Source organism: Rhipicephalus sanguineus, chromosome 1 (genome assembly GCF_013339695.2).
Source record: "Rhipicephalus sanguineus isolate Rsan-2018 chromosome 1, BIME_Rsan_1.4, whole genome shotgun sequence".
Lineage (NCBI taxonomy): Eukaryota > Metazoa > Arthropoda > Arachnida > Ixodida > Ixodidae > Rhipicephalus > Rhipicephalus sanguineus.
Window position 1 is genome coordinate 216351878 of NC_051176.1, and position 26240 is coordinate 216378117.

At 44.6% G+C, this 26240-nt stretch overlaps 1 protein-coding gene across 2 annotated transcripts; it reads left to right on the forward strand.

Annotated features, from left to right (window-relative positions):
• The first annotated feature begins 689 nt into the window (after positions 1-689).
• LOC119371858 (alpha-tocopherol transfer protein-like) lies at positions 690-26085 on the forward strand. 2 transcript variants are annotated; one of them, XM_037642324.2, is made up of 6 exons: positions 690-831; positions 12775-12922; positions 15807-16046; positions 18892-19085; positions 21860-21970; positions 25671-26085. In XM_037642324.2, exons 2-6 carry the CDS (start codon positions 12811-12813, stop codon positions 25896-25898), a joined length of 885 nt encoding a protein of 294 aa, XP_037498252.1. In that variant the 5' UTR covers positions 690-831; positions 12775-12810; the 3' UTR covers positions 25899-26085. The 2 variants fall into 2 exon arrangements, with proteins under 2 accessions (XP_037498252.1, XP_037498256.1); XM_037642328.2 differs by lacking the exon at positions 690-831 and adding an exon at positions 11595-11611.
• Positions 26086-26240: the final 155 nt, after the last annotated feature.

Genomic DNA, 26240 nt, shown 5'->3' on the forward strand with positions numbered 1-26240 from the left:
TGTACGTGGCAAACGCAGAAAATAAAGAGTTGAGAGTCCGCGCTCGTGTCGTCGTGTGTGTTCCTTCTTCGTCCCGTGCCGCCACGTTCGCGCTGTTCTTACGTCATAAATCACCAACTTGTCCAATTTTGTAAATATTTAATCACGCATTTCGGTCGTCTTTTTGATTAATCCAGCCTATTGACTAGAATCCTGCGATCTACAACAGATGATGTCTATAAAATTTTGGCAGTCTACAGACACACCCTGTATACTTGTGGCATCAATTTAGTTATCTTCTACTGAGTAACAGCTCGGATGCCATGGGGCGAAAACCACAGCAGTTTACTTTCGAAAATGCAAATCGATAAGCGATCGCACCGAGAGGAAGTGAGTCGACTGCACCAGCTTTCCCCGGAGACTTCTTCGAGACTTCAGTGAGAAGAACCTAGAAAGGAGGACCCTCGGAAACGCCAGGCTATCGGTGGTTGGCCGTCCGTGACCCAACTTTGCCTTAGAGCACGCGCTCGCTTCGGCGTTACGGAACGTTAGTTGCCTGCCACGCCTCCACGCTTCCCCTCTTTCACATATGGCGAGGCTTTCAGCGGTGGATTTGAGCGGCCCGCGCACGACAGCGTTGGCCTTGCACGCAACGCGCTGACACAAGGACATCGCGGGCCGCCGCAGTAAGCGACCGGTTCTGGCGACTCGGCTTGGGAGAACGTTATATCTCTGCCCCACGGATAAACAATATCCCACTTCCACAGCCGGCGGGACCCGCGTGTGCACAAACGTTCAACAACGCTCCGCAACTACCGGCAAATGCTCAGCTGCGCGGAACGGTTCCCTGCCGTACGTATTCGCTACTGTTTGTTCCGTTATGACATCCGGCGCAGCACGTGTTCCTTAGTTGCTTAGTGCATGCATTGGCCGTAATTTAAAGAATACGCTATACTTTTCATGCAAACACTGAATGATGACGGTGGGTCAGGGGCGTAGCCACGTTAGGGCACACCGGGCCCGTGCCCCCCCCCCCCCCCGAAATTTTTTTTTGCCATAGCATACAGAGCAGAAATGACACTAGACCACATCTGCCTGCTCGTCCCCACTACAGATCAAGGAGGTGCCCCCCCCCCCCCCGAAAAAAATTTCTGCCTACGCCCCTGCGGTGGGTATATGATGTCTCAAAACTGCAGCGTTGGCTGTGACCGGAACCGTATGCTGGAGGGCTTTACGTGCACCGAAATCCAATCACCATGGGTGCCAGCAGGGAATTAATACTAAATTTGCCTGTAAGGTACAATAGGCTCTATGCGCCTCAACGTGTAGAAGAGCCTGAAGAATTTCGCCAATCTTTACTTATATACAATGTTTTCGTCAATTGAGTTTTGCCCGTTTACACTGTAATTTCGGTCAGCGAGCTCTTTCTTTGTACCCGCCACGGTGGTCTAGTGCATGGTTATGATGCTCGACTGCTGATCCGAAGGTCGCGCGGGATGGAATCCCGGCCGCGGCTGCTGCATTTTTGATGGAGGTGAAAAGGATTGAGGCCCGTCTATTTAGGTTTAGGTGCACGTTAAAAGAACCTCACATGGTCAAAATTTCCGAAACACTACACTATGGCATCCCTCATAATCATATCGTGGTTTCGGGACGTTAAGCACGAACAGTTATACTAGTTATTTCTTTACGCCAACACCGGCTGTGGCGTTGTTATCACGTGCAAATTGAGCACTATCTGGCAGCGTTTTCCGCTGTGGGTGGTCTTGGACAATGAACGCAAACTTTCCTTGTGGAGATGTCTAAATTGTAAAACTCACCAGCTTAAAAGAACTGAAGATTGGTAAAGTTAGCGTTGATTCACGCATACGTATACGGCCAGGGCGAACGACGGGGACAGAGAAGGAAACCAAACGGGAATGGATCAGAATACGAAGGGAAAATACGTATGCCCAGCTATCATACGCTAAGAAGACAAGCCCCCCCCCCCCCCAAAAAAAAAAAAAAAATAAAAAAATTTATATATATAGTTAAACTTCACTTGAACGAACTTCAAGGGACCCTATTAAAAAGTTCGTTAAAGTGAAAGTTCGCTGAACTGAAATAGCTATGTTACAATTTGTTATCGGGAGCTAAAGAAAACATCAGTTGTTGAAATGAAATTTGAACCATCTTATTTGCAATGCTGCTTATTTCAATGTCAATTTCTGCTTATTTAGCATGCTTTGAATATTTTAGTAATCTTTTGCTGCACTTGTGTCCAAGCTCTCATAAACCTTCTCCGGCACAACGCAGTGCTGGGCAGCGAAAGACTTCACTTTTTCCAAGTACACCAGTGCTTCTTTAGCTTAAATCTTTGCTGCTTTCTCTACAATATAAGAGCTACTTCTTCCTCTTCTTCTTCCTGAGGTAAGACGCTCGCTACAATCTCTTCTGTAGACATGCTGGCGCATTCTCAACGCGAGAGTTACCGGTTGCATAGTCCTCAAAACGCAAAGCGCTGTCTGTACCGTCTTTGAGACGATTTCTGATCAATATGACGTGAGAGGCATTGGATGGTATCATAAAATATGTTCGTAGAACTGAAATGCGCCCTGTACTAATTTCGTTATACTGAAACGCGTTGGCATTTGGTCCAATGGTGCTTCGGCGGGGGATTGAAAAAAAAGTTCGTACAACTGAATAGCTCGTTTACGCTGCACAAAGTTTTGTACACCGTCGCGATTATATGCCTGCCAGGCAAAACGTGGAGAAACCCCCACGTAACTCCATGTGACCACACATTACTGTTTCCAGTGTAGGCACGCAGACTAGTGTGGACCGATGTTAACGATAGTGATTAGTATTAAACTGCGCTTCACTTGTGAAAGACAGACCAAGCTGACGCGTCGCACAACTAACCCCGGGAATGTAGGCGTACACAGCTTTGCTTTTGATGGCGTAACACTCAGGATATTCATGTACCGTTTGTCCTTCTACTGCGTAATACCGTCGGGAACAGCGTCGGCGACCAACATTACCTGTTTAGAAGTTCAGATCATCGTCACTGAAAACCAGCGCGCAGCAACAACTCTTCAAGCGATGACGATTCTCCCTCGGACCTTTATTTATACAGGCTCCCGTTTGGACAATATACATATGCATACTCAGCTGCAGGAAATTGGTAGACGGCACGCCAACCCGCCTTTGTAGATGTGTATTTGTGGGATGCGATTCTTAATTTTACCAGCACCTCGTTCGAGAAAACTGCTTGCTGCGGGCATGCGCGCGGTCACTGCCGAGAAAGACACCTTATATATATTTATACCGTGGCAGCTGCACAGTATGTTTTCGTTTCTGCGCAGATAAATCCAAGTTTGTGACAAGGAGAAACTAATACATCTACGTTATAAATGCGTGCTGCGCAACCTTCTTCAATTGATGCGAACGTGCATGAACATACGAACGCTGACAGCTCCCGTGCCGTGTGATTTCTTTCTCTGTCTTCGTCGTTCGCGCTGCCCGCAGTAATGGATAATTAGCTTGCTCGAAGACCCAGTGATATTAGCAATGGACAAGGTGAACGTGACAGCTAAATGACCTGCAGTTCTGTAGCAATTGCCGTCATTGAAGACGACGACAACAAGGATTGTACGATGTAATCATTCCAATTCTTTTCCTTTTCGCACTCATGGTCAGTGGTCTGAGCAGCGCCCCGCCTGTACGCATCACCAGGATCGGCCGGTCGTTGGCTATGAATGACAAGAATGGAATACAATCAAGCGATCAAATTACATTACACCAATCAGCAACGCGGAAATTGTGGACCGTTGCCTGTAATTTGTAGATGTCGTGGTCATGCCACCTATACTGATACATAAAGGCAAGGCTATAGCGTTGCGGATTGCGCTGCCTTGCGTATTCATTACAAACTGCATAACAGAGCTTGGTCGCTCATACATGTTATGTCGCAGTTGATGAATTCATTATGATACGCTCACACATTTGTTTATATGTAACGTGTGCTGATCGAGTAAAAATTTTCTCTTCCAAGCTAGAAGAAGTTTAGGGGGGGGGGGGGGAGGGGGGACAGACAATTCATACATGTAATTTGTGTTTAATCGCTACTGGATATTAAGCGCGCACCATTGTGGCAACTGGAAAATGTGGAATTTTCAAATTTGTTCACATGAAAATGATGATTTACGGCGTTCAAACAAGTAGTTACTTAAAAACTCTAGCTTTCCTTTTTTTTCTTCCTTCTTTTTAAATAAGTTATTAGTTGGCTATCTGGTATTTAAAAATGAATTTGTGCCGTGCTGTTACCGTAGCTGCAAAAAATAAAATCGCCAGGCCTGTTGCGCAGAACATGCAGCACAGTCACAGCGAAAGCTGGAAGAGCGGCCTTTTCAGAGTCCATTGTAGACTTCTCTTGGGACAACTAATACAAGTACACATGCAAGGTACCCACTACGCCATAAACCACCGTAACTTTCGCGAAGTGGGGAAGCACCCACTATGCCATTAGTCGTCATTCTACGGATAAGCGAGGTACCCGCTATACATCTATAAGGCATTATGTGCTATGTGCACTTTGTTCGTGACCTGGCTGATGACGACGAAGAATTATGACTGAGCCTTTTATAATGGGTTGGAAACACTGAACGACCCACTCGTTGCGCAATTCGCATTGTGTGACGCCTGATTGTTATTTTTAGTGGCGTGCGAATATTCGAAAATTTCGAATAACGAATCGAATGGCATTCTTTTCGATTCGGTACTCGAATCGAATAGTACATATTCGAAATACCGAATATTTTTCGAATAATCAGCACCGATGGGAGAACCCCAAAAGAACTAAATTTTGGAACAGCTGAAGGTAATTTTTGTCCTTTTAATCACTAAATTACCAATGCGCATTCAGCTCAAGCTTTCACAGGGATACCGACGCTATATATATATATTACCAGATAAAGGCGATTTTTCTTCAAACTACACTCTTACTCACTTTTTACTATGCTGCAGCTGCATCGCATTAATCAGTTCCTGTCTTCGTTTAGTAATAACTGAAGGTGGGGACTACGGCTGCATTCAGCTTCACGAATAACAGACGCAAGTGTTGTGTTTGCGTGAACGGCTCTTCAGCTTTCAACGCTGTTTACATGCTTTCGGTGTCGAGGCTCATGTTGTGATGACAGGTTTCATCTGTTTCATTACATGTTTAGCTGTGTTCGTTGTGTTCGGTTCAAAATTGTTTAGCCTTTATGTCTCAATTTTATATAAAAGCAGGCGAACACGTATACCATCTTGATTACTGTAGTCACCGCTGTATTTCAACCTACAGATACAAAATATTTCGAAGGCTCTGGTTGCTGTTGTATACGAGCTCACCTCAGTTTTCATAATTGTGGTATTTTGAGTCGGTTAAAAGTAATCGCGTTATTATTTGGTGAAAGTTTGTGAGAGCAGCATTTTGGGCAAGTTGGTAATTCATAACTTCAGTACGACTGCGCAAAAAAAAAAAAGAGAGAGACGGACAGCAGAGAAGAAGACACATCCAGAGCTGCAGGTGTGTTTTCTTCTCTGTTGTCCATGTCTTTCTTTTGTTGAGCACAGGTTGCGCAGTCGTACTGAAGAAAATGTGCGAATATTTATTTCAAATAAAATGTTGTGGAGTTCTAGGACTGTTTTTTTTTAAATGTTTGTCTTACTATTCGAAAACTAATCGAGAGTATTCGATTAGTATTGGTATTCGTATTCCATTAGTTGTGATCACTATTCGATTCGTATTTGATTCGGTTCCAAAATTCACGATTCGAACGGCCCTAGTTATTTTTCTTCTACGACGCTATATTACATATGTTAACACGATGTCCTTGCCCGACATGACACCTGTATAGCGTTACTCTGCGGTAGAATACGCGACTGGCACGCAGAGGGCCCGTGTTCAAATCCCCTTCGTTCCCAGAAATCTTTTCTCATTTATTTATTTTTCTTATTTCTCGCGATAGCGGTTACGGACACCAGCGGCGGCGGCTGCGGCGGCGTACAACTACGGCGACAAAATCGGCTCTTGTTGCGATCCCATAAGAACTTCGCTGTAATATATAAGGGCCTCAAGGCTCAAACACCATCACTGTCACCAGAGCCATGGCCGAAAGCACAGGTGGCTGCTTACCAATGGCTAGGTAGGTGGTGGGTGGAAGCAAAGAATAACAGCCACCACCGGTGATATCTGTCGCCCAGGTTGACGCCATCGCTTCGTCTTGAAAAGCGAGGTTGAGGGCACGGAACCTTACCCGCTGCTAGAGGTGCTAATGCTTGGTTGATAATGATAGTAAGAGTGGCCGACGTTTCCATAACGTTTTTTTTTTTTTTGTCATTTCATTTTTCCTAATTTCGCGTGATAGCGGTTACGGACACCGGCGGCGGCGGCGGCGGCGGACAACTCCACCACTGCCGTTGTGACCTGATAACAGCTTTCGCTGTGAAATACATCCATAAAGGTGGTAACGAGCTCAAGCAGTCGGGCGTGCTTTCGAAATAGTCCATAGTTATCAACTTCAGTTCGTATAGTTTCGTATATGGTTTCTACAATGGCGCGACATGATCTTACAACAGCAGAATATTCTCAAAATCTTGCTAATTGGTTATTTTCGATGCTTGCCCGGTCACTAAAGCATTTGCGGTTTCATGATTGCCGGGACCCGTATTTCGATAAAACCTGGCAAGAATAAAGTGTTCGTTGCTGAAATTGCACTGTATAAATTTAGAAATTGTCACTGGGGATTTTGCAGGAAATCCGCAATAACTATAAAACGGTCGGCGCCTTTAATAACTTTAATAACTTGCTTTCAGCAAACATTTCTCATTTAAACTTTGTACGCATATTATCGATACCTTGTACGCTTATTATCCACTACTAAATATTCAAAAGTTTGGGTTAGGCGGCGACGCGTTGGTGGCAGTGTGAGAAAGGGCCGAGAAATTTCAGCAGGAATCGGAAATGCTGCAGCAATTGTGTTGAGGAAGTCTGCTTCGCTATAATTTGGGTCGTGATTCTCTCGACGGTGGAACAGGTATGTCGCTTTTTTATATTATTTTCCAATTTCCTCTCTCATTTAATTGTTCTTAGATCGTGCTGCTCAGTCTCCAGCATTAAGCAGCCGGCACTGCTGTGCTGTCCACTTCCAAGTGAAAATACACCACAATCTTCTTTTCTTAAAATGCTTCATCTTTCTAACCTTTCCCCTGGTGTGTCCTCCCTCCCCACTTCATTATTTCATTTTTCGTGGGAGTGGGCAGCCGGGACATGCAGTGATTAAGTTACTACCCCCTCCTGTTGCTGCCTCCTCCTTACCACGACAGCCTCTCACACTCTTTTCGTTCTAAGAGTTATCCCCGTCCACAACGACGTGTTGCAACTCCAACTATAAGGTTCATTAGTCTCATATACATGTTCACCAAGTTACTGCTCGACAATCAGGAAATACGTGAAGCAGTGCATCAGCGCCTAACTTTCGCCGACCGACGATTCTTGGGAGGCTGAGCACGTACGTATACTGCGATATAATGCTGTCGCAAGCCTTGGTAATATATACGCAATGCCTATAGGTCTGCGGCGGAAAGAAAGTGCCGTATATAGGGCATCCAAGTCGTGTGCCACGGGAACGGGTTGTATCACAGTAAAGACGTAAGAAAGATGTCTGCAAGCGTCCCGACATTATGCTGCCGTCACGAGACATGTCGCGCCGCTTTCGTAAGAGCAATCAGCACTTCTCGAATCGAGTAACGTTGACTTCACAGTATGGTGTAATGATGGTTCTTCATCGCCCACGTTTCTTGCATGTCTCTCATTATTATTGTTATTGTTGTTGTTGTTGTTATTGTTATTGTTGTTGTTGTTGTTGTTGTTGTTGTTGTTGTTGTTGTTGTTGTTGTTGTTGTTGTTGTTGTTGTTGTTGTTGTTGTTGTTGTTGTTGTTGTTGTTGTTGTTGTTGGCTGGTTACCTCAGCAGAGCAGAACGGGTATTCGCATGCGGCCAACTGTACTTACACATTGAAATAAAGAAAATTGCTTGAAACTCTTTTTGCCGACAGTTCCAACATTTGAACTAAAGGAGAAGCCGCCGCTGTGGTACAGTGGTTTCGGTGTTCGGCTGCTGATCCGAAGACGCGGGTTCGAGCTCGGCCGCGACGGTCGCATTTTCGATGGCGGCAAGAATGCTATAGGCCTCTGCTCTTAGACTTAGGTGCACGATAAAGAACCCCAAGTGGCCGAAATTTTCGGAACCCTTCACTACGGCGTGCCTCATAATCGTATCCCGGTTTTGGCACGTAAAACCCCAGAAATTATTATTAATGAACTAAAGGAGGCCACCATCTCATATAGGTGGAATAACAGGGGTCGCCGCGGTTTGCAGGACTGTGACGAACAGCGCAAACCGATGTCGCAGAGGAAAGAACGCGTACAGAACGAACAGTGGAGAGAGCAATAAGACTCTGTTGCGGGTCAGTTGGTTCATTGCGAAAAAGGAGAGCAGGAATAAATGGACGCAGGAGACGTGCATGCGGCAAGAAAGAGCGTGCAGATAGTAGCCCGCCCACGTCCCCGTCGTATACGTGTGTCTTTCTCCAGTGGTCTGCTCACGTGTCTTCTCGACGGATCAGGAGTGCGCTTTCTTGTTTCATCGCTTATTATCTCTGGTAAGAGTGCTTTATAAATTATTTCGTGGTCCTAAGTTTGAACCACGCAGGTAATGACCTTCGATCATGCCTGTAGTTGAAGCGGCCGTGTAGCTTGTCTCGTATATGAGCATTGGCGCATGCTGTCCGGACGCAAGAGCGGCGGAACGAAATTGACATGAAGCCCAGAGAGGTCTTCATATAGGGATAAATCGACGGGTGCTCCTGTTATGACTTCCGACTCTTTGATATCGGTATACCTACCTTCTTTCCTTAACGATTATGATGATATTTTGTGGTGTGTTATGGTACCAACGATGGCCAAAGAAAGCCAGAAGAACGTGATTGTTTCACTGCAATTTTTATGAAGCAAGATTGTTAATCGCACATTTTCTTGATGTTGGTGTCATACCGTCCGACTCTCAGCGCGAGTTTCGTATATATGGCGCTCTCCATGCACTAACTATCACGCAGCTTTTGATAGTGATTCATTAAATTATTCTTGCTGTGGATCATCCAGGTTACGTACACATGATTCTTTTCCTTGACTTCAGTAGGCCTTTTGATAGTGCGCCATGATAACATTCTGTGTGAACTACACTATACATTGGTCTCCGTATACGTGCATACATCATAAGATGGACAAAATTGTACTTGTTCGGCCGCACACAGCTTGTTGACGTTGCAGGTTTCAATTCACGTTTACTCTCTGTGACATCCAGAGTGCTTCAGGATCCTCCGACCTATTCCATTCCTCAATATATTGGAATTGCATTATGACAACCGCGTCGACCAGATATTATTATTCGAATATGCGCAAATGATGGCGTGCTCTGCGAAATAACTTGCGCTGATGACCAAACAAGTATTACCAAACAGCTTTAGCGTGCATCTCTCTTTGGTTCAATCAGTGGTAACCAACCAAAATGAACCTTTCATATTTTCTTACGCTATTAACTGCACAACAATAAAAGAAATAGGAGAGCACAATGTATTAATCATTTGGCGTTTTGCAGACACTGTCATCGTGTATAGTCGTACTGACGACGTCAGCTCATCAGGCATGCGTACGCTTGGGTCCAAATGGTAGAGGCCCGTGTACTTAGATTCAGGTGCACGTTAAAGAACACCAGATGGCCGAAATTTCCAGAGCCCTCCACTACGGCGTCTCTATTGGGAATGGAAAGTCTGCGCGCACGGCCTACATGGCGCCATTCTCTTTCTGTGCGTCACGAGTTTCCGACACCGACATGCAGACAACTTGCTCCCTTGTTTTGCACGCACTGAGATATTTAGAAATTCATTGTTTTCCCTCACGATCACAGAATGTGTTAGCTGTTGTATTTGCATGCCAATCTGACGGTGGCCTAGGATGTGCACTGCAGTCACTCTTACAGTGGCAGTTGTGTCGTGATTTAATCATTGTCCGCCTCGGTGGTGCATTGGTTACGGTGCTCGGCTGCTGACCTGAAAGTCGCGGGTTCGATCCCGGCCGCGGCGCGGTCGTATTTCGATGGAGGGGAAATACTATAGCTCGTGTACTGTGCGATGTCTGTGCACGTTAGAGAACATCAGGTATAGTCGAAGTTTCCGTAGCCTTCCACTACGACGCGCCTCATAATCATATCGTTTTCTTTTTTCTTTTTTTTTGCACGTAAAACCCCAGATATTGTTATGATTTAGTCATTCATTAGGCCATTCAGTTTTGCGTCATCTATGACATATATATACCGTGTTGAATGAGATACGTTAAGTAACTACAATACTTGAATCTATGAAAACGTTTCTCTTAACCGAGTAAATTTCACGTGTTGATTTCTACTTTTCCTTTACAAATTTAACCACCTGCTTGATCTGGTATAAAATGTGATATGTTCGAAGCCTTCGTTCGAAGGTTCTTTCATAGTTAGGGAACATTAGTTTAGAAGAATTAATTGTAAGCGGGTTCTTCGAGGGTTACCGCCGCTGGAGAGACGTTAGCAGCGCGCTGAGGAATCATCACGTTATATATGGTGACCATTGTCGGTGGCACGAAAAAAAAAATATAAATATATATTACGAGTTTTCCTTTTACGTGGTGGGCGGAGCTCCAGCGATGTTGTCGTCACAGAGAATGGCTTCGTCGTTCAGGAAAGTGTTCGAGCGTCAGCATCCGATGGAGGAAGGCGATTTAACGTGTTTACATCGGCGAGAGTGCCCATATCGAAAGTGCGCCTATCGAAATGTGACCGAAGCGGTGCTTCGGTCACATTTCGATACGCGCACTTTCGTGTGCCGCCACCGTCCTCAGATTTACGAAAATAAAAAAAAGAAGAGAAGAGGTAAAACCTAGGGCTCAACTTTTGTGACGCCGTATGGAAGGTACCGGATTAACTGCTCTTTACCATTGTCCTGCCGCCTTCGCTAACGCGTACTATCGTGGACAATTGTAAAGCGAGTATAGCGGAGCGCATGGCCGATAGCACAATCAGCGATGGTGGCAAAGAAGAAAAATGTATATAGTGAGAAGCTGCTCTTGGTAGCAGCGTAAACACGCGCTCAACTGGCGTCTGCAGGTTGCCTTTCATCATCACGAAACATAAGCAGCTGCTTTGGCGAAAGTCAAAGCAGCTGCTTATGCTACGTGATGTTAAGCAGCTGCTTATGCTTCGTGATGTTGATGAAAGGCAACCTGCAGACGCCAGTTGAGCGCGTGTTTACGCTGCTACCAAGAGCAGCTGCTCACTATATTTGTTTTGTGGCGCTCCAGCGGCGGTGTGCTAAAGCTATACATAGAACACAGGAAATAACGGTCGAACATATCGCAGTGGCACACGCACTCTCGCGCTCGAGCACCGCCTCGACTGAGCCTGCACGGCAGGTCGCGCTGATTATGCTATCGGCCACGCGCGCCTCTGTCCGTGTTTCAGCTGCCCACAATATGTAACATCACACGGGTGACTGGACGTGCTCTTATGGATATTTCTAGCGTAAGGACATTTCTGTCTATTTCGACTATGGGAAATGTAAATATTCCTGGAGTTTGTTTGGTGTCGAAGCAGGTTCGGTGCAGAGGAGGGTTATAGTTGCACTGCGTAGATATCGGGTTGTCATTCTACAAAGTCGCACAACCCTTCAGATTTTTTTTCCTACTCGCAGTGGCATATCTGAGTCAGTACACATTCACGTTTTTTTTTTTTTTTTTCCGATGCATTTGTTAGGACTGTCCGTCTTCGCCGCTTCAATGGTCTATGAACCTGCCGATTTTTATCATAAGTGACGGGCTCACGACCGCCAGTCAATGAGGAAGCACTCCTGCGGCCTATAGCTTTCCCGTGTACGAAATGTTCTTACGATAATATGAAGACATTCCAGGCAATCCTGATGCTACATATTTTATAAGCGAATATGTGCCTGTCGATGCAAATATCACTTACGAAAGGAAAGCTTTTTGAATTCAGTCCGAGCCCTGTTTGAATACGGCCCAGGTCCCGTACTCAGAAAATAAAAAAAAAGCTCTTGCGCTAAAACTGTTCGTAAGAACTACTTCCGGCCAATCATTATGCGTAACACGTATTAACGAAAGAAGTTGATGAATGGAAAACGGATTTACGAACTAAAATATTTGACAGGTGCAGGGAAAATGCATGAACACTGCAAAGTCGCCCGACCCATGTTCTTTCGACACCCTTATGAGGCCTTCTAGCATCGCATTTACCATAAAATAAATTGCTTAATTAGTTAAGAGCATCTGTGAACAGGTGCCGAATTCCGTCTCTTAAATACTCGTTTCCATTGACCGGCTGCCTTCGCTAATAATATGTTTGACATCATGCAAGCACCGTCCGATTCATGGCCTATCCCCCAAAGTGGGTTACGCTAAGTTTCTAAGGAACAACAACAACGACAGTTTCTTCAATAAACGTGCTCGGTGTGTGTTCATCCATATATTACGTCACAGAGAACCCTGTTATGGAGCTTCGGTTTATATTCATTTAGTCAGTAATTGAGGACATTTAATAGCATTATACCTCGAGGCAGTTAAAATCAAATGTTTTGCAGGTGTTATATGTTTTCACGCAGTGCAGTTGTATTTCCTTCCCGAAGTTGCGTGGGATTTCACTTGTATACTGTTCGTCCTTACAATGCGCAGGGCTTGTAACATCTACGCGTCTAGTACCACACGATCATGACGGGCACAGCGTTACACTCACAACTGCGACAAATCGCCGAAGAGGAGCTGGGAGAAACGGAAGAGCTCAGACAGCAGGCCCTGGACGATCTCACCAAGCTTCTGAACGGTCAGTACGTCACGCTTGTTACTCGATGAGTGCATGGTATGGCTCGGGTGATGCTTGAGCTTGTGGAACACTCAGGCCCGAAATGCGACCGCTTGCTTACGATGTTCTGCGTAGATATTCGAACTTGTACGGATACGCGAATGCTATCCTCACGTGCAGGCCCGTAGCCAGGGGAAATTTTGGTGAAGTATGTGTTTTTACCAAAAATAAATCATAAAAATAGTAGGGGTGTGCGAATATTCGAGTTTCGAATTCGAATCGAATAGTATCTAATCGAATAATTCGATTCGACTTTCGAATAGCTAGTATTCGAAGTTTCGAATAATTCGACACTACGAATATCTAAAACGTGACAAAGGCCAACGGTGCAACTTGGTTAGGGTGGGGTGGCAAAAACTCACGCTAACGTCGTTACAGTAGGCCTTTCGTTAAAACTATCACTGACATCCTTGTTCAAAAGCGAGCGCATGCTGATCTTAAAAGAGATTATGACATTTCCGCACGTAGAAAAACACATGAGAAAACTGTAAAGCCCTTCACAACTTCGTTCGCGAAACGAAGGCACGGTCTTCTTGCGTAGTTCGGTCGCGTATGCCGCAAGCGCCGTGAAACGTCTTGACGTTGGCCTGCGAAACCCTCGGTCATTGGCTTTGCATGTAAAAATTTGTTCGCGCTGGGCAGTCGCCACTGCCGCACCGAAACACTTGTTCAGAAAGTTTCATCGTTTCGAGACGCAGGTAAAACGCTGCTGTGAACGAGCGCCCGAAGATTTTTGGGCCCGGAGCACTCGTAGCAATGAAGCACATTACCGTTGTCAGATGAGCTGTATTGCGCGACCATGGGGAAAGAAAACTAGCCCCCGTACCCCCCTCTGTGAGGAGGTTAAGAGTGGCGCTGCTGACTGGAATGGCGGCTCTTCAATCAACATGCTTGCGCGCCCATAAAAACTGAAACAAAAGCCACTCTCGAACAAGTGCATAATAAAACTGTCGGCACGCCGTAGCGTCCCTGATTTGTTCGTTGTCTTGCCGTAACTTGAGGTGCTCATTTCGTGTAATTACACTATTCGATATTCGATTCGATATTCGATATTTCTGGCCACTATTCGGCACTATTCGATTCGAATTCGATTCGAGGTGAAATTTCACTATTCGCACACCCCTAAAAAATAGGTGTTTTTCTCAAAAAGTCAAGGTTTTCAGCAAGGGGGTCGAAAATTTCCAGGTGGTCGAAAATTTCCGTAGCCCTCCACTACGGCGTCCCTCATAATCATATCGTAGTTTTGGGACGTAAAACCCCAACAGTTATTATTATTATTATATATACAGGTCGTGATGGCGGCAGGGGAGTGGGGTCACTGGGGATCACAGCGTGGCTATAAGTTACTGAGATGAGAAGGTTTCCGCGATGTAGCCTCCGAGTACGTTTAGTGGCAGCGCGTCGTTATGATCGAGAGTGACATACCTGTCCAGCACGGCTCGCCTCCACACGGGGCGGCTGTTCTTCTTTTACGCTAGCCGCATTTTGCGCAGATAATTGGAAGACAGCAATACCATTCAAACTCGGCTGATGGCAAGTCTGCATGATGATATTGCCCGGCGTAATTCGACTTACACTTGTCGGGTTTCATGTCAAAAGAGGCTTTCGTCGCTCAACCTGAACCACAAGTATCGCTCCTCTGACAGTCTCTATATAGAAGTCGTGAGTAATCGTGCACGGTGTTCATCGATTTTTGTGTTGATTGAGCTACAGCTTAATATGTTTATACATAAAATAAGTAGGGAGGGGTCTCGCACAACATTAGCCGATTAGACAAACCCAAGCTCGCATTCATAAGAATTTTCTCGCCCTCATCGACTGCTCTTGCATACGAGCAGCTTTCTTCGTATAGCTGGCGTACGCAGTTGGCAGGCATCTTGCAAATAGGATTGCTTTCATATGCTAATTAGACAAAAGAAAAAAAAAGTACGTAGAATATATAAAGATGCACCAAATCGCGGTTAAATACAAAAGTGTTTTTTAACAGCGAAGCTGTTTGTGCTGTCGGTAACTTGTGATCCATCGTGCAAAACTCCTCGGGTCGGTGTGCGCCACAGGAATTGGGCAAGCCCCACTACCGTGTACAGCAGGTGCAAGCGTTAAACGAAAACTCTGCTCGGCGAAGTGGAGCACGGGGAACATGTGAAAGAGAGAGAGAGAGAGAAAGAAAGCGACAGAAAGAAAGATAAAGAGAAAAATAGAGAGAAATAAACGGAATAAAGACATAAAAAGATAGAAAGACAGAGAAAGACACAGAAAGAAACAGACACGAAAGAGAGATAGAAAAAGAAACAGAGCTAGACAGAAAGAGAAAGAAAGAAATACATAGAAACAAAGAAAGAGAGGGAAAGAAAGATAGAAAGAGCGAGAAAGAGGAAGAACTAGACAAATAAATATAAATAAACAGATATAAAAAAAAGAGATACAAGAAACAGAGAGAAACAAAAAGAAAGAGAAGAAAGAGAAAAATAGAGAGAAACAAGGAAGGCCGCCCAGCTTCGCTCTTCCTTCAGGCTTGGCACCACTGGCGCGAAGCAGCCATAAGTTTATTTTTATGTTGTCGAGCGCTATTATAAAGCAGGAGACAAACAAACGTATACGGTAAACAGATGACGACGTCGCTAATAAGGCCGTAGTTTACGGGTAAGGTACAACATTGCTTCCTTGTGAACATTTTTTTTTCTTTGTTGTGTTAGCTGCAGTGGACAATGTTTCAGCAACCACTGAAAAAGATAGCATGTTTCAATATTGCTAGTTTCATATGTAGCCTTGTCTGGATTCGAAAACGTCAGTGACGTGTTCCATTAGAAACGGATCGCATCTAATCCGCCATTTTCTCGTGTAGACGAACCTGGACTCAACTGGAACGACGAACCTGCCTTCCTTCTCCGGTTTCTGCGGGTGCGAAAGTACAACACTGAGGCGGCATTGAAGAGCATCAAAAAGTACTACCGCACGAGGAGCAGCTGTGGGAAGAGTAATTTGGATCTCAGACCTTCAACTATTGTTCCAGAGTGCAGAGAAATAGCAGCTGTTTTACCTCACAGGGATGCTCAAGGGCGGCAAATTTTGCTGATCAGAAGTGGTGAGCTGTTTACTTGTTTTTTTTCTTCGTCACCGAAATCAGTCACTCATTGATTAGTATGTGTTTATAGCGCCACTTTCCAAATATGACATGGCGCACTTCGCGGTTTTGGCAGCTAGTATGACAGCCACAACCGTGCGCTGAAAAGATTTTGATTACCATATAAATTCTTATGCTTCTGATGGATGCCATTTTACCACACCAAGAATAGATAATGCACGAGTATGATATGTTTTATGTTATACTAAATTGATGTGTCAAGTATATAGTATGCCCGCCACGGTGGTCTAGTGGTTATATGGTGTTCGACTGCTGACCCCCAAGGTCGCGGGACCCTGGCTGCGGCGGCCGCATTTTCGATGTAGGCGAAAATGTTTTAGGGCCCATGTGTTTAGATTTAGGTGCACGTTAAAGAACCTCAGGTGGTCGAAATTTCCGGAGTTCTCCACTATGGCGTCCCTCATAATCATGTCGTGCTTCTGGGACGTATATGTATATACCCGCCATGGCCCCAACAATTATTATTATTACAAGCGTACAGTTCAAACGTATAGGTGTTCTATGTGGACAATATTCCACTTTCGACACCTAACGGCGCAAAACAGCTTTTTCCTCTATACTAACCGAATAATTCAAAATTTCTTCATCATTAAACAGTGACACAGACGTAGCCAACCGGTCGATCGATGAGGCAATAAAGGCGCGTCAACGCCGGAATAGAAACCACAACAAGTAATCTGGGAAGTCGAAAGTTATGTCAACCGCCGGTGAGGTTTGCAAATGTTCCGTTGTTTTTTATATTAAATATTTGCAAACTCGTTATACGCTTTTACGCCTGCGCAGCATGGCCAGCGTCGCACCGGATTAGTTTTGGCCACCTGAATTTCTTTAATGTCCCCGTATATTTAACGAGACGAGCGTTTATGCATCCCGTTATCCAGTAGCCAAACCCATCTGTTTGGAAAGCTTCGATCTGATACTTTAAAAAGGTGTAAGGAGTAAAAACATATAAATGCTTCCTGTCACATCAAACAATAATTTGCAAATAACTTTTTATTCTGCGAAAAATCTTTGCGATTAATAGTCAGTCAGCTATAAGACGAACTGGACAAGTGTTAAGACCATTCTACTGTATACAAAATATTATCGCTGCGTGCGTGATGTGAGGTTGGACGAGAACCCGGGCCCACTGCGATATATAACTGTCTGTACGAAAATAATTCTAGCCAAGTTCATGTATATTGCTCTGTGTGGCAACCCAGGCACTCAAAAAAGGGTTCCGCCTCAATTCCACCATGTGAACTGTTAGACAAGCACTGCCGCAACTGCTGATTTAATACTTCTATTTACGATCTGTACCACGTGGTTGGTTGCCGTTCGTTACACAGTACGTTTGTCTGCGTTTGTATGCTCGCGTGACGTCAACATTAAAACCTTCAACTGTAACAAACGGTATGTCTTTCTCCTGTTTGACCAACGCAAAGTGTGTTCTCATATAATTTTCAATGTCTGTCTGAGCTGTTCCCATGGATTGATGCAGAATGTAAAGATTAACTCTCCATCTCGTGTGGCCAGGGCACGTGGGTGTGCGAGTGGAGCAATATTTATTGCTGAGGCGAAAGCCTTATATGTCTCATGCGAATGTGACCTCGAATGAAAAGCTGGCGTTAGCGAATTGAAGTGACTGAAGCGAGTAAATATCGTGACCGCGCGAACTGCACGTTCACTTCGTCCTTGCGACGTTCGCGTGACTAAAAAAAAACATTTTTAAAGCGGCGTTGACGTGACGTAATGTGCATGGTAAAGCAGCCATACCGAATGGCTTTCGCCTTCGAGTCGTTTATTCATAAGGGAATGTGTGAGTTTTTATTATTATTAGGGGCGCAGTGAACTCAACCAATACCCACTTTGCGAGCTACCGTTTCAGGTCAATCTGGGTGTCCATGTACTGTCACATTTTCCCTTTAATTTAAAGGTGCCGGTCTTTGAACTTGAAGGTACCGGGGCCGGCCGCGGCGGTCGTATTTTCGATGGAGGCGAAATGCTAGCTGCCCGTGTTATTGCATGCCATTGCACGTTGAAGAGTCCCAGATGGTTGAAATTATCCGAAGCCGTCCACTATACGGCGTCTCTCATAGCGCGAGTCGCGTTGGCATGTTAAACCCATAAACCAACCCACCTTTTATGATGGAGGTAAGCTAGTGGGAAAGATCACTTACGAACGAAAATATGTGTGAGTTTGGCTCTCGTTTTCTCGTCTAAATTCAATTTGTTTTGAATGCGATTGGAAATTTGCGAACGACAAAGTTTTAGCGCCTGTCTATACAACAGTACAGAACAGGCGCCAACTTTTCATGCCCAATAAAGAGCCTCAGACGAAAAGCCAGGCTGTTCGTACGAAGATCGCGTCTTTATGAAACCTCCCAAATGTCCAAATTTCTCGTGGTCGAACACACAAAGCGCGAGTTCGCATTGCCATTGGCCAGCCCGCTTTGGCTAATGTTTCTGATATCGAAATTTGCTGAAATTTGTTCTTGCAAACAATTCTGGCTTAGAGATATTCTTGTGGATGCGCCGGCCGTGTGGTCACTTGTGATTTGTCGGCGTTCAGCACTTTTTTATCACACAAACACACATAGCAAGCTCAATGCTGGCAAGCGACACAATAATCATTTAATAAATGTATGCAAATCGGTATAAGGGCTGGCGCACTTTTGCCTGATCTTTTTATTTAGATCAGACCCGTTTGTGTTGATACCTTCTGCCAAGTCATAACGTAAAATTGTGCGCGTACGCCCACACTCAGGCATCGCTCTTACCGCCTTTTCTATGGCGCTGGTTTCAGGCGTCTGGAATCCCGCTGTGGTGCCCCAGATTGACGTGCATCGGGCCTTCCTCATGTGTCTGAAGCACCTCGAGCGTAGCCCGTCAGGTCAGACGGCCGGCATCGTTATCATCATTGACTACGAAGGGTTCGGCATCGAGCACGCTATCAACTGCAAATTGGGCCTTATGAAAGACCTAACGGACTTCGCCCAGGTGGGCCCTTGTTCATTCTTCAGAAGACAAATTCTTGAGAATGTAAATCGCACAGTACATGGAACCGGATTACGCTAGCTCAGTGCTTGAAAGGTTGAAAAGCATTGTGAATGTTTGGGCTTGTTGATTCGACATCATGGGGGTAAATCGTAACACAGGACCGGGAGGACAGACAGAGCGGCGACGGGCAATGTGCTGCTCCTGTCGTCTCCTTTCCGGACCATTTGTGTATGTGTGAGCTACTATTTGTCATGTTGGCAAGTATGGATCCCAAGTGTTGAGGCTCATCGGTAGTAGTCGATGTGTGGACCACTTCACGCGTCGAAATTTCCCACACGTGTCAGACACCAGCTAAGATTTTCGTTTAAAAATGACTGCCATATTGCGAGGTCTTTTACAGTGCCGTTTTGCTGTGTTTTGCGGTGTTGTTTCTTATAACTGTTTCTTATAACGGTTTGCGGTGTTGTTTCTTGTAAATGCAGCACTAAGGGAAGCTTGGCTACTGAATATTCCGCTCTCCATAAATCAAGCCTGCGCACAATAGTGAAAACAATACACAAGAGAACGGCACAGATTAAAAATAGAAGATATTGAAAAGTTCTCACAATAATCTATAGCGAAAGAAAATCTGTTCCTGCACTCCATATAAGAATACGCAAAGAACTTGATATAAAACGTAAATTTTTACACATCATGCGTAATGCAGAGTCAGGGTTGATATGACCTATGGTAAGCAAGAGTAGTCTCTGAAACAGAATGCAGCAAACAGAATACAACAGAATACAGGTCATAAGAATTTACTATCGCGAAATGGTTGTCGTGATAATAAAATGAGATTGAAAAGGAGCAACATACCGAAGCACACCAAATATCGATGATACGAGAATGTCACCATGGCGTTTTCGTGAGACAAAAGTTACGCCACTAAAAGTAGCACTATTCATTTTTAATAACGAGGTCACTGTCTACAAGAACGCCGGTCGTGCAAAGTTTTCATAACTTTGTTAGCCTATAGGCAGAGGTATAGATTTTCCATTTTCCAAATTGCGGCTCTACTACGGGAATATGTTACACAGGAGATTCCGGGGTGTCGCAAATTACGCAGTCAGGAGAGGGCATTTTGCGTGCACCACGTAAAAAACGGGGCGCTCACGCCGCTTCAAGGCGCACACGGAGTGTATATAAAGCGCGCTATATATCGTGGTTTGGCGAGAAGCGTAACAAGTTAAGCGTTGAAAACATTAGTCAATAGCTATTCACAGAACGATTCGTCAAAGCAATTTGCTGCCATGTTGAAGACAAGTTCCGTTGTCTTCAGCCAAATTCGTTGCTCTAGTACTGTCGACCACATAGTCTTTGACAATTTGTTTCTCAGTCTCTAAAGTGCCGTTTAGGCATCTAACACAACAACATTTGTATTTCTGTGAGTTCATTCATGATATTTCGCAACAGCCATTCTGTCGTTTGCTTAATTTCCCGTTATTTCAGTATGGCTTGGGAACCACTGCGAACAGGTAAGGTGACCGGAATAAGAGGCAACAGTCAATATTGTCTTTATTTCATTTGCGAAGCGAGGAGTTGTCACCATTAAAAAAAAAATGGCGAAGCTTGGTCTAAGTCGCGTAAGGCCTGAAACAGCGAAACTGGACGATTCTGAAGTCTAATCTATGGTTGATTCTAGGTTGTTGCTAGGCTTTAGCTAGGTTAGTCACGACACTGATGTACAAACTCAAGAACCGAGCGTTCGCACCTCTCATAGAACGACCCTTTCTTTATCCCTGATTTTCTCTCTTTCTCTCTTTCTTTCTCTTTATTTCTCTGTTGATCTTTCTATTTCTTTTCTATCTCTTTCTCTTTCTATATCTTTCTCTGTCGTTCTATCTTTTTATGTCTTTATTCCCATTATTTCTCTCTATTTTACTGTCTCTACTTCTTTCTATAGCTTTCTCTCTCTCTCTTAGTGACCCAGTGATAAGTCGTGGGATTTGCCCAATATTTGTGGCACATACCCGTTCATGATGATGATAGTATTCTGATAGGCCGCACATATTACGGCTAGCTTAAACAGCTTCGCTGTTAAAATGATATTACGCTGTAGTGCCTATACAGAGCTGCTTTGGATTCAGAGTAGACTACATAATTTTCAGTGCGGCTACTTTCGGCTATAAAATGTCACAGATTGTAGAATGTGAAATAGTGGTGCTCATGTAGATGATGTTTTATGAGACAGGTAGAAACTTGAGAAGGACGTTAAGGACGACGCAGCGTGCGATGGAACGGAAAATGATAGGCTAGCCGATATTCTATAGTTGACGTTAAGTGGGAAGAAATGGAGCCGGGCAGGCTATGTAATGCGCAGGAAAGATAACCGGTGATCAGTTAGGACGGCGGAATCGGTATCGAGGGATATGGCAAGCGCAGCCGATCGAGTACGGCAAATTTAGGTGGGGGGGGGGGGGATGAGAAAATTCGAAGGCATAAAATGGAATCAGCTCGCGCATGCCAGTAAATTCGATACATTTGGGTGAGTCCTTCGTCTTGCAGTGGACACTGAAAGAGCCAACGAAGACGATGATGAACATGATGCATAAGCAAGATATGTACGAACATCTGTTAAATGACTGTCTCGCTAGAGCTACAGCTCAAACTGATTTTATTGTACGCTTATGGCTATCTTGCAACACGGCTAATAAATTGAATGAGTAAAGGCTGCTTAAAATCTATATAATTCGCTAATTAAACCAAGTTCAACGTCTGCCTTATTTTTGTTCCAGGAAAGCATGCCGCTGCGTTTGCGGGCGGTGCACGTCATACGAGAGTCGAGAGGCTTCGACTTTTGCTTCGCTCTCCTGCGTCCGTTCTTGAAGAGCAAAATTATCCAGAGGGTGAGTGCGTGCTAAACGAGGGTGGCTACGAAAAAGTGTTAATGCCACTGGTGTAGGCTTATACCGGTGTCACATGGTGAACCGCTGATCGCTATTAAGCCCGATCATGATGAAATATCTCAACAGTGATTGGCTCCCTTCTGCAGCTTGTGTCAAGAAGCCAATCACGATCAAGAAAATCCATCAGGATCACGTGCGATCGCAATTAAAAGTGATTGTGTGACATCGATATTAGGCAGAACAGGGTACGTCGACCCAGTCTTCAATTTCTCAAACTGCCATGTGCTGAATGGTTTCTCTTTTACTCTTTACAATAAAACGAAACCGCCAATGGCACACAGGCTAATCCGAGTATTTTGGCTAAACTAGACAAATAGTCAGGAATTTGCTATCGAGAAATTGAAATGCATAATCGACTATATTTAACAAAAGTTCAACAATGAGGCTTTAACCTATTACCTTACTGTGCATATTACAATTAGCGAGTTGTAGCCGGTGAGTTGAGAAGGCGTAGTCATTCGGATCAGACCAGTTTCGAAACAATAATTCTCAAAATGTGCGACGAGATACACGGCAGGTATTCCAGTTATTTTTTGTGCATCAATGCATAGGACGGCACCTTTTTTTTTTTTTTGTAAAGAAAAGTGATTGGAGCAACACTGCATTTCTATGGAAACTTTGGAGGCGCATATATCTAAGTCATTGTCATCCTCAGAATTTGTGAACTTCTCGTTCAAGGCAAACAGCGCTGATTGTAGTTGGAATGATGCCAAGTTTCACCTTTATAAATGAACCGTGCACGTGTTGTCCTGGGGCGCCAATATGCGTGGAAATCATTGCTTTCGCTCGATGCGCATTTCTCGGATTCGTCGACATATTTTTCGCGTAAGAATCCGTAATATTATCATCTTAAAGAACCTCTGGAACTTCCACAACGTCTAGTATAACAACCGCGTTGACAGTCTGACTGCAGAATGTCAGCCCCACAACACAGTATTTCGGGACTGAGTTTAGGGTAGCGTACAGTACAGTATGTTTTGTTGTTGTTGTTGTTTTTGTTTTTAACATACTGCAGGCCCATCGTAGCTCGTGCAGGAGTATACATGAAAAGGTTTTGTTTACTAGAATAAGACGATTTTTTCCGTGATTATGAGCAATGCCGCAATTTCAAGGTGAAAATTCAGCACAGCAATGTTTGGTAAGTTATTCCATTGAGAGATGGCCGACTCAGAAAAGGTTAAAAGGCAAGTCAAATATGCGAATGACAGGACGCTTCTGTTTCAGCGATATATAATGCGTCGGGAAGCTTCCATGATTGGCATTCACCTGTGTCGGCTCTCTCAAGAAGCGCCATTGTCAGCCAAAGAGGGCAGCAGTACTTATTCGGAGCTTTTAACCTCCTGCGTCTTGTTTGTGGAAGAGTAGTATGTCTCCTCGGCCTGCGCCCGTACTGACAGATGTACCTTAGCTATAAATGTTCGTAAGGAGAAAAGTTCAGCTAGTGGTATATATTGCTGGACACGTTATTAGCGAATAAAGCCTAAAAGCTATATGTGAATTCGACCTCAGGTGATTTGACTTTGGTTTTCGGCTGCATATAGAGAGAGAAAAAGAGAGACCTGCTATTGACAGTAGTCCAGGCCGTAGAAGATGCACGCTTTCGGTTTACAGCTTGAAGTTGTTATGCATCGATGACATTCAGTTTAGAGACGTTTCTTTTCAGGAAGCATCAATCGTCACGCCACGGAGCCCCTTATTATTTTTATTCGCTCGATGTATACTGAGGGTGTGGGCTCTCAGAAGTTGTGAAGTTCACTTTCACAAAACAGCGCTTTTTTTTTTTTTTGTCTTGAAGGCTGACGCTCAAAGCTATGGTGAACGTTGTGGTCGACGGTGTCCATGCCGAATCGATTAATAGTGGTGCATCTGAATGTATTTGAGCCCTGTTAAACATATAAAACGACGTTTATCACGACTCTTAGTTGCAACTCGTATGGATTTAATCAGCACTTGCTGTATTCCGCCAGTTGTGGTAGTATACGCTTCAGATGGGGTCGTCTCAATACGTGGTGTAGTAGCGATGGTATAGCTCGTTAACGATGATAATTGACGACGTTGTCTCCTGCTTTACAACAGGGAGTCCTGAAACTTCTATAGAAGTTTCAGGACGCGTTGGTAGATCCTTGTAACATGCTAGGTTGATTTCAATCGAACGGCTTTAAGGACGGGAAAAAAAAAAGATGAAGAACGCATCCACGTCACTGTGGCGCAGTGTTATCACTAGAGACCGGATTTTAGGCAAATGCCTATTTTTTTCCTTGCGCTCCTATCGCGCCACTTTGATATATGAGCATGAATTAGAGGTTAAGAAGGGTTTTTATAGTGTTTTTATAGTGCCTATAAATGCCTATTTTTGTCGTTTGTGCTTAAGTGCTTACAAATGCCTATAAATGCCTATTTTCGACATTGGCGCCTATACGAACACTATTTAGCCTCAAGTTTCCCCTCCGGGTGCAGTTTGAGACTGTTATTCATGTTACCGCGCATCACTGTTCGAACTATGGGGTTAAACCTAGTCCTCTAGTTCAACCAACTGCCGGAAACAACCGCTAGCAGCCATGAAGTGAGACACGCCGACGAGCATTCGCCGCCGCACTGACATGGCGCGAGCGGTTGACGAATGCGAGACCGCGGGGAGCCGTCAGGGGAAAGGAGAGTGAAGAGCAAAAAAAGAAAGAAAAATGGGATGCGCACGCAGCTTTTGTTTTGTTTGTAATTTACTTTCTCAGCTGTTCACTGCAGTAGCGTAGGCATAAATGTTTGTCGGAGGAGGGAGGGTTCAACTATACATCATGTATGTTCGTGCGTGCGTTTGTATCTGTGCGTGTATATATACACATGCAAAACTGAAAAGTTTCGGGGGGAAGGGGTTGAAACCCCGAAGCACCCCCCACCCCGGCCTGGCTGCGCCAGTGGTTCACTGCCAGGGGTATTCGACTCGGCCAAGAGGAGGAATCCGTCCCTTCTGGTCTTTTAGCGATCTAACTATCTGCTCCTGCTATCTCAGTCATGCCGAAAAGACACCCAGGAGTGTGTTGATTCGACAGTGGACACGACTCACCGCGCAGAACGCGGGAGAGACCGTGTTCTGGGAACCGAGCGAGACAAAGCATAATTGCACGTTTATGTTCAACTTAAGCAATAACATTTTTGTCTTTTTTTTTGTCGTATATAGAGGTCGCGCACGTCTTCGTTTGAAATTATTTGCATTTATGTGAAAATTTATTGTGCCTATATTTACTATTTTGGAAGCTTAAAACGTTGTTTTGCCTGCCTATTTTTGGTGCCTAAAACGAGCTTTTTAATGCCCAAAAATCCGGCCTCTAGTTATCACGCTATAGATTACTGAGATCGAAAAGGAAAATACAGCTTGCATTTCTAGTGCTCATTTGTCGAAGAGGGGGAATTCGCACCTACCTTGCACGCACCATACTAAGACGCGCGCTCTTTTATCTTTCTTTCACAAGAGCTGCGGTTCATACGAGGTAGTGCACTGCGTGTCATATTTGCGTGCCCATGATTCGGACATCGCATTGCGACATCAGCGTTCTTTGAAACCCTGATATTTTTTTTAGGACGCTAGCGTGCACTGACGTACTTTAATAAACACTCAGTTGTTTTTCATTTGTACACTTTTTAGATACACTTCCACGGGTACAAGATGGAAGGGCTGCACGAACACGTTCCAGCCAGCATTCTACCGGAAGCTTACGGCGGCCTGGTGTCTGACACAGTGTTCCAGAAGTTTTGGCTGCAACTGGACGCCGATGAGCACTTTTTTGCACAAGAGAATAAATACGGCTACAAGAATATCGGCAGCTGCGAGACACCGTCGGAGCTCACGAACACGATAGTAACGCACCTGTAATGCGACGACGAATGCTGTAAAGCGAATCACCCATCCTATGCTGTCAGAGGACTATATATTTGTACTGCCAGTATTTTACAGCGAGTTGGAAAATATTATACATTGTCAACTGTACCAATTTCTGGAAGAAACAACGTGATCTCACCTACTTGCTTTGGATTCAGAAATAAACAGACCTGCAGAAGTGACATTATTGGAGAGGAAAACTTCGTTTTATCCCAGTTTGGAAAGAAACAAGCCGTGCTTCGTATGTATCTAGATTTTAGTTGATCTTTTGACAATATTCAGCATTCTACTTTGTTACAAAAATCAGAATGTTTCGGAATAGGCGGTCATTCTCAA

Bases quoted from the DNA above. Each gene is read 5' to 3' on its own strand.
- LOC119371858 (XM_037642324.2), top strand. From the start codon at position 12,811: ATGACGGGCACAGCGTTACACTCACAACTGCGACAAATCGCCGAAGAG. The intron at 16,047-18,891 runs GTGAGCTGTTTA...CGCTGGTTTCAG, and splicing joins AATTTTGCTGATCAGAAGTG to GCGTCTGGAATCCCGCTGTG. The intron at 19,086-21,859 runs GTGGGCCCTTGT...TTTTTGTTCCAG, and splicing joins ACCTAACGGACTTCGCCCAG to GAAAGCATGCCGCTGCGTTT.